This window comes from Lepidochelys kempii, chromosome 4 (genome assembly GCF_965140265.1).
Source record: "Lepidochelys kempii isolate rLepKem1 chromosome 4, rLepKem1.hap2, whole genome shotgun sequence".
In the NCBI taxonomy this organism is placed as follows: Eukaryota; Metazoa; Chordata; order Testudines; family Cheloniidae; genus Lepidochelys; species Lepidochelys kempii.
Genome location: NC_133259.1, coordinates 114796155 through 114809852, shown reverse-complemented (window position 1 = coordinate 114809852; position 13698 = coordinate 114796155). Strand labels below are relative to the sequence as shown.

The following is a 13698-nucleotide window of genomic DNA, read 5'->3' as shown; positions in this document are numbered from 1 at the left end:
TTTCTCCATATAACAGCATACCAGTTTAGCTTCAGTCCTCCAGTCCCTTGCTATTAGAGTTCATAGCTGACAAATACAAACCACTGAAGTTTACTGCTCATTTTAAATTCCACTATTACTCTATTTCTGTATTTTTTTAGGAGAAATATGTGTGACGGATATTTAGCAAGAGATCGCTGAATAAATAACTGATATTTTAATTGGTCTTTTAATAATAATAATTAATACGTTAATTAATCCCTAGATCTTATGTAGCTCTTTTCATCAATAGATCTCAAAACATTTTACAAATGAGGTCAGCATCATTATCCCCATTTTACAGATGAAGAAACCAAGGCACAGAGAGATGATGTGACTTGCCCAAAATCACTAAACAGGCCAGTGGCTGAGCTGAGGATGGCATTCATGTTTCCTAAGTCCCAGCCAGAGGTGAAAGTAAGCCGGTCCAGTCCGGTATGGCGTACCGGCAAGAGCCAGTATGCCGTGCCGGACCAGACCGGCTTCCCCAGGCTGGTGCTTTAAAGGGCCCCAGGTTCCACGCAGTGGCCAGAGCCCGAGGCCCTTTAAAGTGCTGCCCGAGCCCCACTGCTGGAGCCCCTGGAGTAGCGGTGGCAGGGCTCCGGCCGCACTTTAAAGGGCCAGGAGCTCCGGCTCCTGTGGGGAGCCCTGAGCCCTTTAAAGTGCCCCCCGAGCCCCGCTGCCGGAGCCGTGGGGTAGTGGTGGCAGGGCTTCAGCGCTGATTTAAAGGGCCAGGGGCTCTGGCCGCTGCGGGGAGCCCCGCACCCTTTAAATCAGCCCCCCTGAATCCCCGGGGCTGCCCACAGCAGCCAGAGCTCCTGGGCCCTTTAAAGCGCCACCCAAGCCTCACTGCCAGAGCCCCGAGGTAGTGGCGGCAGGGCTCTGGCGGTGATTTAAAGGGTCCAGAGCTCTGCTGTGGTAGCGGCGGCCAGAGCCTGGGGCCCTTTAAATCGCCCCTGAGCCCCGGGGCTCCCAGCTGCCTCTGCAGCTGGTAGCTCTGGGGGTGATTTAAAGGCCCCAGGGCTCCCAGCTGAAGCCGGAGCCCTGGGGCCTTTAAATCTTGATTTAAAGGGCCCGGGTATTTAAAGGCCCCGCCTCTTCTGGTTGAGACCACGCCTCTTCCTGTCGAAGCTATGCCCCCCTGCTCAGGACTCCGGAATACAGGTAAATCCTTTAAGTTACTTTCACCCCTGGTCCCAGCCCAATGCTCTTTTCATAGCACACTTATTAATATTACAGACAGTTGCAGGGAGTTACTTTACAATAAATCTGTACATCACATACAAACTTTCTTGATTTGTTTCTAAGTATCTGCTATGCTCTTTGGCAAACAGTATATGTGACATTAATTTTCCTTTACTGGCTGCACTACTGGAGTACGTTGGCTTGCTGAATAAAGATAATTATGTTTGAAACCAGATGCTCAGAGTTTATATTTTGTTACCTTTGCTTGATGATATTTTGACAATATATACAGTAAGAACTCAAAAATTACTTGAAAAGTAATGTTGAATTGGCCATTGGCCAAACAGAAAGCATGTTTGGTATTAGAGGACTGTTTAAACAAATTAGTTTAGAATTGACATTTTAATATGCTAGGTTTATCAAAGGAAGTTCATTGTAATCCTTAGTAAGGCTGCAATAAATGGATACAATATTTTGCTTACCCTGAGCAAGTAATTATTTTTTTCTGGAGTGAGTAAAATGTCCTTCATTTTCTTTATTATTCTCAAACATCATGGTAAAGGGTGGTAAATAGATTTTGTGTCTTGGCTGGTAAATTTTCGTAAGAGTTTTGTAAGGCTGACTTTACTGTATGGTATATTTCTAAGTAATCTTTCATCAACTCCTTATTCTCATTTTAGGGAGAATCAGCTGTATAAACTTAGTTAAATTATGGGCTCTTGTGTTGTAGGTCCAGGCTTGAACCTGAACAGAGCAATAAAGCTCAAGCATCCTCTTTCCCTGAAAAAATTGTAAAGAATTCTTCAGAAGAATCTGAAGAAAAACCTGCTTATGAGGAAAACAAAGGTAAGAATCCAATCCTATTAGTTTTTACTTTTGTGGCAGGCACTCTTCACCCAACTGGATACCTTCCTCAGATCACAGATTACACAGTAGCAGCCGTGTTAGTCTGTATCCATAAAAAGAAAAGGAGTACTTGTGGCACCCTAGAGACTAACCAATTTATTTGAGCATAAGCTTTCGTGAGCTACAGCTCACTCTGAAGTGAGCTATAGCTCACGAAAGCTTATGCTGTAATAAATGTGTTAGTCTCTAAGGTGCCACAAGTACTCCTTTTCTTTTTTCAGATCACAGAGCTATTGTAAGGCTTCCTCTTGTCATTTTTACTTCCTCTTCTTTCTCTCTCCCTTCCTATGGTAACCAGGCTGTCGCAAAGCAGATTCTGAGAGTGAGGCAGCAAAGTCTTAAACTTTGTGGCATATTTCAGAAGCATTCTTCAGCCAATGGCAAAAACTTTTTTTTGAAGCACATTTTTCCACGCAGAGCTGCCAGCAGAGATCACTATAAACTTTCCCAAAAGCCTTTGTTCCCTGGTTGTTTATAATTTCCTGATTTTTTTTCCCCCAATATTTAGGATATGACAGTTCAACCCGTATTAAACCAACTCTGTGAATATCTTGGTTCTCACTTTTTTAGTACTCCTCTAAATGCATCTGCCCCTGAGGTCCTGTAAGATTCTGTAGAATTTCCTTAACTGATAAAAGGGCAGGCTGTCTGAAAATTAGCCTACTATATTATTAAAAGAACATCTGCTCTTTTAAAGCCCAAGGGAGGCACTCAATCTAGCACCTACAACAAAGATTTGGAATGTTAAGAAAAAGAGTGTGTGAATTGAGGGAGAGGAGGCAGATGGGATGGCAAATATCTGGTTCCTGTGAACCACAATCCTGATTTTTGCTCTGAAAGGATTGTGTCCTGTCCATCAGTAGGTGAGCATTGCCTGATAGCGAGGTTGTTAAAAATGGTACTTAGGATAAGTATTCAATTCAGCCAGTTCCCTTTAGGCTGGAGCCTGAGGATAGTGTTAGAAATTCTCTAAAGGTGTCTGCCTGAGCCTGTGAGATGTGTCTCGCTTTTCTCCTCTATCTGTCAAGATAGCCTTCTCAGATTATGTCTAAACTGCAAACCACCCCTCTCTCCCAAAAAAGTGTTTTTAACTCAGGTTACCTAACCTGCATTAGCCAGCTCTGGTTAAAATAGCAATGAAGACACAGCAACTTGGCTTTTAATTCAGGTTAGGGAGCCTGAGGTTGAATTTAAGTTGCTAACTTGAATTAAAAGCTGAGTTGCTGTGTCTTTGCTGCTATTTTAAGCTGAGTTGGCTAAGGTGGGTTAGCTAATGCAAGTTAAAAGCACACCTTTTTTTTGCAGTGTAAGCATATTCTAAGTCTGCATCAGGGCAGGTAAACTGGCAGAACTTTTTTGCAGGAAGCCTTTCTGTGCAGTACCAGCAACCTCAAGGATAGTTTCAGGGTTCATCCCCAAAGGGACCTCTATTTTCTAAATGATGTTATGGAAACAAGTGCTTTCTCCAGCATTAGTTCTGCCGTTTGATCTGATAGAAGAGCCTGGGTACTGTATGAATATGATATATAGCACTGAAATTCTGTTTAGAGGGAAACAAAAAGTGGGATGACTGTTACTTGAAGTTTGGGTCAGACTGCATCTGATAGAGGGGAATATGTACATGGAGACAGTCTATTAATCAGAAGGGTATTTCTGGTCATCAGCTATTGAGTGCTTTTCTTAAACAATTTTGGTGAAAGAGGCAAGCCCCTCTGAGCAGTGATTTTACATGTCATACGGAAGGATGATTGGGGAGAAGTGGAAACTCCATTTCTGAATGAAGGCTTTAATTTTGAATGGTCCCTCAGCACATACAAACATTTTAATCCTCAGATGCTGTAGTTTTATCTACTTAACCAGCTACATTTCTGAAACTTTACAGTAAGCTTTTTCTTCTCAAATTGACCCTGCTATAAGACATAAAGCTGCAGACTGTGAGTGTCTGTTTATGGTACATGCTACATTGGTCAAACTGGACAGTCTCTACGTAAAAGAATAAATGGACACAAATCAGATGTCAAGAATTATAACATTCATAAACCAGTCAGAGAACACTTCAATCTCTCTGGTCACGCGATCACAGACATGAAGGTCGCTATCTTAAAACAAAAAAACTTCAAATCCAGACTCCAGCGAGAAACTGCTGAATTGGAATTCATTTGCAAATTGGATACTATTAATTTAGGCTTAAATAGAGACTTGGAGTGGCTAAGTCATTATGCAAGGTAGCCTGTTTCCTCTTGTTTTTTCCTACCCCCCCCCCCCCCCCCAGATGTTCTGGTTTAACTTGGATTTTAACTTGAAGAGTGGTCAGTTTGGATGAGCTATTACCAGCAGGAGAGTGAGTTTGTGTGTGTATGGGGGTGGGGGGGGATGTGAGAACCTGGATTTATGCAGGAAATAGCCCAGCTTGATTGTCATGCACATTGTGTAAAGAGTTGTCACTTTGGATGGGCTATCACCAGCAGGAGAGTGAATTTGTGTGGGGGGGTGGAGGGTGAGAAAACCTGGATTTGTGCTGGAAATCACTTTAGATAAGCTATTACCAGCAGGACAGTGGGGTGGGAATAGGTATTGTTTCATATTCTCTGTGTATATATAAAGCCTGCTGCAGTTTCCACGATATGCATCTGAGGAAGTGAGCTGTAGCTCACGAAAGCTTATGCTCTAATAAATTGGTTAGTCTCTAAGGTGCCACAAGTCCTCCTTTTCTTTTTGCGAATACAGACTAACACGGCTGCTACTCTGAAACCATACATTTCCATAGTAAGTCTGAGCAATGCAGCATGTAGGTTATAGTCATGTTTTTCCTTAGCTCATATTATCAGCACCTTACAGCTGTGAGGCGCTCCTGCAGAGAACCGGCAATGTAGTAGTAGCGTCAGTGGTTCTGTGTGGTTCCAGACGCCTAGGACACCACTGCAATTTTGGACAACTCTGTGCAGCTCAATCGTCCAGAGCACGGTTATAATATTCAGCTCAGAAATCTGTGTCATGCCACAAGAGACTCTAGTCTTTGATTGCCTGGGGCCATCAGATCTGATAACAAGATTACACTGCAAAGAGGTGTCACTTATTGCACCTTTCACCGCATTTCAGACTTGATTGTGCTAGTTATTTTCATTATTAGCCTACCTTTAATTGTTTAGAAGCAAGTAGCTAAAAGTGTGTTTTATTATATAAGTAAAGCTGATGCAGAGCTCTTAGAGATGCTAATTACTCTTTGAGAACACTGTGAGGTCTCTCTGAAAATAGTTCTACCTGGAATATTTTGTACACGCCTACATTACCCCCACTCACCCTACACCCCGTATTCTTTGGTGACTGTATGAGGTTGACTTAAGAGTTTGCTGCTATTGTTTATAAAACCATAATTTTCATTATGGCGTCACAGTAGTGAAAATGATGGTGATGCTATCAATAGGGGATTTCAGAGTAACAGCCATGTTAGTCTGTATTCGCAAAAAGAAAAGGAGTACTTGTGGCACCTTAGAGACTAGGATTGTGAGTTTAAATCTTTTGACCTTTCATTTCGTAGAAGTGTTTTCTGTAATAAAAAACAAACAAAAGAAAATTGAAAAAATAGAATCGAGGTTATTTCTAAATAGAATATTTTCCATGGGGTATCAGTAGCTTGGGGAATGGTGATCGTTTGCATTTCTGAAGTGTCTATCACCATAGCCTCTGGGCACTCTTACACAAACATCTGTGCTACAAAGATTGTTCCCTGCTGGGAGCATAGCTCTCGCCCAAATCCGCACGTACTCTGCCCTTTGTTAGAACATTTGGAATCTTGGATGAATCTTTTTCCTCAGTTCATCATCGTTTAGTCTGTTCTCTGGCAGATTAGATTACTTTGTTTTGATACTGAACACCTTTTTTACATCAGAATTATAAAAAACATGGATCATTGTAGGAAACGCCCATTTGGTGTTTGATAAGTCTTGAAAGATTATATATTGCCCAATTTTGATTTGCTTATTACAAACAGGACAGTTTGTTTATGGCATGAAATATAAATTATAGCTTCTGAATTAATCCTTCATTTTAGCACTTCTTTCATTTCAGTGTGAAGTAAACCAGTTTGGAAATGGGTTAAAAGGAATTTGATAGTTATTTAAAACAGTTAATGCATCTTTCAGAAACAACAGAGATATGAAGTATTTTATTTCAGCAATCCTAGGAAATAGATATTTTTCTTTCTCTAGGTTTTGCTAGATGAATCATAATCATTGAGCAGCATTAAGGTATACCCCAGGAAAGCCCAAAATCTGCTTTCCCAGTAGCAGGAAACATGCTGTAGTGACAAGAGCAAGCTGTAGCTCACGAAAGCTTATACTCAAATAAATTGGTTAGTCTCCAAGGTGCCACAAGTACTCCTTTTCTTTTTGCGGATACAGACTAACACGGCTGCTACTCTGAAATCTGGGAAGATGAGAGAATGTCTCTCACCTGCTGCTTACCTTACCTATACCAAATAAGTATTTGCTTATTAATGAACTTGTTGGATACACGTACTGTTTCTTGCCAAGTATTGGCAGTGCCTGTAAATAATTGGTTCCTTGGGGATAAAAAAGGGAATATTTATTATTATTTTATAGTCAGTTCCGTAAACTAATTATCCTCTTTTCTTTGAATCAAGTGAATAAGCTCAGAATGACAGATGAAATCTTGAACAACTACTTCACTGAAAACTGAACAGGATATTTTCCTGAAGTGACATGTATTCATTATAATTTTGGTGTAACATCTAAATAAAATGATTTATGTCTCTGTGAAATACATGTAAAGAGCTGATGATGCCCCAGGGAAAATATAACCAGAATTATTTGTAAACAATCTTATATGTTTTCTTATCTTAACTTGCTTTTATTAGTTAGGGCACTTGTAAGAAACAAAAAGTCTGGTTTTCATAAGAGCTAAGCTGATCCTGCTGCTCATTCACAATCCCTTGTTTGTAACATTGCAAACATTTCTACAGAAACCAGTTGTGATGTCAGAAACCAGTCCTATAATTTTTGGAGAAGGAATGAGCAGTAACAGAAGCGTTTTTTTTTAAAAAAAGATGGGTTTCATGCAGATGTTCTGGTAACAAAGAGCAAGAGGAAAATATCCCCTTAAAATATCTCTCATGAAATTGTTTTTAAACAGACTGCTGTCAGAGGTTTCCCAAGAGAAGCTGGTTTCTTAGAAAAAAGAAAAGGAAGACTTGTGGCACCTTAGAGACCAACAAATTTATTTGAGCATAAGCTTTCGTGAGCTACAGCTCACTTCATCGGATCCGATGAAGTGAGCTGTAGCTCACGAAAGCTTATGCTCAAATAAATTTGTTGGTCTCTAAGGTGTCACAAGTCCTCCTTTTCTTTTTGCGGATACAGACTAACACGGCTGCTACTCTGAAACCTGGTTTCTTAGAGTGATGCATCAACATTGCTTATTTAACTGAAAACATTCAGATACAAGATTATAAACAATTACAATAAATCAAATAAAAAAGTATCTAAGCATCTAAATAAGGAAAAATATTATGATTAACAGCAATTCCAAAACCTACTAAAAAGTGAAACAAAAACCTTTCTGCATCTTAGTTTTATTACTTGAATCTGGTAACTCTAAGCAACCAAGGCATAGAGTCCCTTGTGGGATGGCACAGATCTCTGTGCTGAGGCTTGTAACAACGTCCCAGTTGTGTGGTAGTAAAGAACCTCCCAGGGATATGGTAAAAACTCTGACACTTTGGGTACTGATGCTGCTTCTTGCCAAAACAGACAAAATGTCAGAATCAGTTGATTCCTATGAGATAAAAGGAATGAAAAGAAAGTGGTATTTTTCTCCTTGTACAGAAGTACCTTGTAGTAGTTAATCTTAAACTTCAATTTCTGTTGTATACTCCATTTTCAGAACTTATATATTTAAGATGTTTTAGGTCCCAGTGTTGCAAATCAATAGGCAACTTCACTTATGAGAGAGTAGCCCTATTGAGATGAATGGGGCTGCTCCAGTATGTAAAAAAATAAAAATTGGTGTTAAGTGATTGCAGGATGGAGCCTGATCTGACTTGTTGCATGTAGGCAGACCCTTTGTGAGGAATCAGTTGCATGATTGGGGCCATAATCTTCAGAGTCAACAACATAAGGAAACGAAATCAGTCTTGGGAGGTTTATGCTAATATTTTGAAATGAGGTTCTGGGTTTAATTTTGCAAAATAATGTGAGTAGCAAGGAGGTGGTTTTCTGAAATCTCAGGAAAGGTAATGGCTTCATACAGTTGGTGTCTATTTCAAAAGTAAAGGAGTACTTGTGGCACCTTAGAGACTAACCAATTTATTTGAGCATGAGCTTTCGTGAGCTACAGTGGGCTACAGTGGGCTGTAGCTCACGAAAGCTCATGTTCAAATAAATTGGTTAGTCTCTAAGGTGCCACAAGTCCTCCTTTTCTTTTTGCGAATACAGACTAACACGGCTCTTACTCTGAAACCTGAAATATTTCAAAAGTGTACATATATTTCTGTTAAAGTGCAAATTATGGGAGAAATTACTTTGTTTCGACTTTTACAGATGTCTCGTTTCCTGAGAAAGGAAACGATGCTGCGAAGACTTCTGCACGGGCTTAACTTTATGCGCTATGAGTAGTTCTACTTGCTGCAACGTCCATACTTCAATGCAGCTACTCCCAGTGACAAAATTAAGCGGGTGTATAAATCTTTGGCCCCAGTCCTGCACTTGTACCTTAGCGGTGTGAACTGCTGATAGATGTAGAGCATGAATCTCAATTAACTAGAAATGAAATCTAATCATCTGATAGTTGATACTAAATGAGTAAGCGGTGGTTGTAGCTTCACATTTCAGTATGCTGATGTGTTTGGGATTTTTGGTTATCTTTACAGATCAGAATCTGACAGATGCCAACTCCAACTTTGGGCTGTGGGGGGATGGCAAAGGTGAAGATGAACTGTCACCTGAAGAAATTCAGATGGTAAATTCTGTTTTATTTCTTCCCTCCCGCCCACCTTTCCAGCTAATGCTATCTGTGCATATGGTGCATTAAGGAACACAGTACACACTCTCACTTGGCTCTCGACTTGCTTTTTGTGCAGAGGAACTTAATAACAAATGTGCCTTTTCAACTTGGTTTCCTAATTCTTAGTATCAGTTAATATTTAAAATTGCTACAAAAAAAGAGAGATTGCTGTGCAGCCATGGTATTAGTGAGAGAGTATTTTTCAGCAATTAAAACTGCCCATTGAAATTTAAATTTAAATTGTCCTTTTAAATTACTGCTAGGGTTTGCTGTTTAAATCAGCAAACCAAGGAAGTCATGGCAACATTAAGAGAAGCATAAAAAAACTTTTGGAAGATAAAGATAGTTGCTGCTGCTATTGCCGTCCCTGTTCGAGTTGTTCTGTTGCCAGTTACTCTTATGTAATTTTATTCTTTTTATCTGTGAATTTTTAGAGCTTACAAAAGAGATTGAGCAGTTTTTTTAGTGTGAATAGGCAGCCTGCAAGCTTTCCTTCACAGCTGTCTGTGCAGCTTGCTTCTTTGCCACTTTATGAGGCTTGTTCTCAGAGCAATGTGTTGGAAAGCTAGAAAACTCAAACCCTGGGACTAACAAATGCTCTGATCCCAGTTGTCAGAAGGGGGTAGGTAAGGAGAGAGGCAGTCTTTGAGGCTCTTCCTACACTAGGGAAATTTTCTGAATCTTTCCTGCCATTGCTAACACCAGGTTAGCACTATCCATGTCAGCCATATTGGGAGTCCTGGTGTAAATAGGCCACTGGCTATCACCATAATTTCATGCTCTGTGTCAGTTAACCCTGCTCTTGGTAGAGCTGATTGACATAGTGCTTTAAAACGCACGTAGCAGCTGTAGCCCATCTACATGAGGTCTCCATGTCACTGAACTTTCTCTAGTGTGGACAGGACCCAAAGTATTCGGAAACCAGGTCTCGTGGGGCTTTAAAGTAAACACCTTGTATTGCACTTTGAAGCAAACCAGAAGCATAACAACAAACAGGCCATAGGTTTTAATGTCCTCAACATGACTAGTGTTGCTAAGCAGAAGGCTGCTGAATGCAGCAGTATCTGAAGTTCCATGATGGTATTCAAGAGTAGCCCTAGGCAACGTTCCCTCTAATTTTTTCCATCCACGTGCGGATTGAATTTTGTTATGTGTATCAATATTGAGGTAATGTGCGGATATGTGCCACCAGTAGAAACAAAAAACTAGATATAATATATATTTTTAAAAAGTTACCTATAGGGATAATTACACCAGCCAGGACAGATTAGGCATTTTAGAACTCACTACTCAAAGAATTAAATGTAAGCGTAAGAGAGAAATAAAAATTATGAAAGGCATAGACCAATAAAAAAACTAAAATAACAGCACTTTGAAAGAATAAAATTACAGAGAATATGTGTGCATTGCAGGAAGTATCAAGAAGTAACAACCACAATAATACAAGTATGTGTTGGGAGGTGAGTGTGAAAGACTGTGTGTGTGTGTGTGAGAGAGAGAGACACACACTGAGTGTGTGTGTGTGTGTGAGAGAGAGAGACGCATGCTGGCCCTTTAAGTATGCTGCCCGTTTAAGTAGATTGGCACTCACCAGTCTGAAACCTGTTTGTTCAGACAGAGAAGCAGCTGCCAGCAAGCTCCGTCCCACTCCTGAACCCTGTCATGTCCCCTCCTTTGCTCTATGGAGATGGGGTACAGGGGTGGGGGAGGGGGAAGAGGACACCCTGACTTCAGTGCCCCCTTCTCTCTCCCACCCTCCCCCGCCTCCGCTCTGCACAGCAAGCAGGAGGCTCTCAGGAGCAGCTGGCCAAGGGCTCCAAGGCAGAGGGAAGGAGTAGCGCAGCAGTGGGGGGAGGGGTACCTGAAGTGCAAGACACTGGATAGACTGCTGGGTGGCCATATAGCTTAGAGGGAACTTAGGTCCTAGGTAGAGCACTATAATACTCATCCTAGACATGACAAAGGTATAAATAACTGTAGGAAGGGCTATATCTAAGGAAAAAGGTCAGACTAACTTAGCTAGTTGCAGATTGAAAAAACAAATACTCTTGACCACAGTTGCTGAGTGTTTAGGAGGAAGGTGAGGGACCAAAATAGCCCCCTGAATTGCAGACCATATTGAGAATGAGTGAATGTGGCCCCTCTCAAGATAAGGGAGCAGACATGATCCTACTTAAAGCCCTTCACAGGCTTCCCTGGATGATGACAACATCCTCCTCCTCACACGTTACCATCTTTTTTTTTCTCAATCTGACATAAAAAGGCCACTTTTCACAGAGGCCTGTTTTCTTCTGTTTTCTTCCAGCAGTCTGCATGCTAATGTTGGAGCTCTCCATGTAAATGGAGGTTAACACCAGCTATTTGAGTTGCTATATATAAAAAATGGTTTTCTAATAGTTGATTAATAACCATCTTGTTATTGTCTTTTCTTTTGGCTCTGTGCTATATACTAGGTTTTGGACCAGTTGCCATACTCTTTATTCTAGCAGTTTAGGATAAAGTTTCATGGCATCTCTATATAGTATTTAAAGATTTTTTTAAGTGATTGAGAAATAAATATTCACAATGAGATGATGAAAGGAATTCTAGAATTCACAATCCTGAACTAGCTGTAGTCTGACATTCTGTCAGCTATTCCTAAGGGATAGCTGCTGGATGTTTTTAGAAAGTGCATTATTACTCCATGCAATCTTTCAAACTCCTCCTGCTCTTCATTTTTATTTTTTATATATTTGCACTTGGCATTGTCCCTCTTACTAAACCGACTCACTTTTTACACTTCATCTGTTGTGAGTCACGAGTGACACTTCAAATTTGACATATCCAAAAAACCTGCCTAAAAACAACATTGAAGTTCTGAGCTAAATAAACAAATACAAGGCCATCCTGTCACTTTTATTTTTAACATGCCTTGTTCTGCCGACATTTTGCAGGATGATACCCCAAACATGACAACGACCTGACACCCCTGCTATGCCTAGGCTAGTGGAATAACTTGTGTTGGAAGTTTTAACCTTAGCTCCAAATGTAATAGCCTGGTCAGTGGAGCATCAGATGCAGAATGCTACTGAGATTTTTTTCTTAAATCTCTGCTTGCAGAGTAATATATTAACATGGTAAGTAAATTGCTCCTGGGATTGTGCATTAGTTTACTTTTAAATATTAACTACAAATTTTCACTTCAAATGTGTTTTTGTTAGCATAAAAGGAAAAGTAGCTTCCCTTAGTACTGGAGCAAATAGCACTGGAAAATATAGCAGGAAACAAGAGGTGAAAGAAGCATACAAAAGTGAGCTATTGCTATAGCTAGAGTTACCCTCTCTCCTGCTCTAACTTACTTAAAATGTTGCCAAAAGTCAATCCTGAACTGGTTGGCTCATTTTCTTTTGATGGAGGTGTAGGCTACACCATACCTGCAGTTCAAGCGCTGGAGTCCTACCTGAAAAATCACTGATATCTTACCCAGAGTTGATCTCTTTTGCTACACCAGCATTATAAGAGGTGAATATGGCCAACATTAATCAAAGCTGTAAGTAAGGTACTTTAGCTTCTCACCCTCTCAAATGGGATTAGTGTTATCTGCCCTTATGGGTCCCCCTTTTTGATCTGTTAGCCTCCTGCTTGTGGTCTTTAGTGAACGTCACCTCCATGAGGAGAGTAGGTGAGCTGCATGTCCATGATCCTCCATATACTGTTTTGTTAAGGACGAGATATAGCTTAGGCCACAGTTTCTCTCCAAAGGAGTATATGTCTTCCATCTCAATCAGTCAGTATGTTTACTGGTTTTCTTTCCAAAGCCACAAGCTTGTAAGGACGAACCAAAGCTCTACATTCTGGATGTTCTGGCTTTTTCTCTAGATAGAATGAAGCCCTTTCAGATCTCTTCTCAACTATTAGTCTCCTATGCAGAACAATGATTGTCCAAGTGGATCATCAGCTCTGTTGTCATGTGCTACAACACTAAGGTTTCCACCGCTCAAGAAACACCATCTGTGCTTTCAGCCAGAGCACGCAACATCCACAACATTTGTAGGAAACATCCCTATTGTGGACACTTGTAGAGCAGCAATGTGATCGAGACATTGTGATTGCCACCAAGTCAAGGGAAGATACTAATGTAGGGAAAGCAGTTCTGCAGTCCCTCTTCCAGTGAGATTCCTAGCCCCACCTCCAGTGGAAACTGCACAGGAGTCACCTAGTTTAATGGACATATGTAACCACTCAAAGAAGCTCACCGTTACTCACCTCTTATAACTGTTGTTCTTCAAGATGCATTGCATGTCCATCATAGAGCTCACCCTCCTTCCCCAAACTTCCAGATGTTTAATCTAAGGGTCGGGTATGAAGGAAGTGAAGGGTGGGCAGCATGGCTCTGCCCTTTAGACCCTTGGCTTGGAGCATGAGGGCACCAGGCAGAGGCATGGCCCCTATGGATACCGCTAAGGAAAACTTGTCAGCACCGGTGCACAGGATGCCCACACATGTAGTGTAATGAACATCTACACCACATCTCAAAGAACAATAGTTATAAGAGGTGAGTAATCATTCTTTCCTGGTATTGCCCTCTTT

The 13698-nt window shown here is 40.8% G+C and overlaps 1 protein-coding gene across 6 annotated transcripts in view; it reads left to right on the top strand.

The window, feature by feature from the left end:
- The window catches only part of STX18 (syntaxin 18), a 118397-nt gene that overhangs the window by 84356 nt on the left and 20343 nt on the right, over positions 1 to 13698 (top strand). For all 6 annotated transcript variants that reach the window (XM_073342518.1, XM_073342517.1, XM_073342516.1 and 3 more), the window contains 2 exons: positions 1934 to 2049; positions 8996 to 9084. In XM_073342518.1, coding sequence (XP_073198619.1) covers positions 1934 to 2049; positions 8996 to 9084 — 205 coding nt within the window. The remainder of the gene's footprint in view (positions 1 to 1933; positions 2050 to 8995; positions 9085 to 13698) is intronic.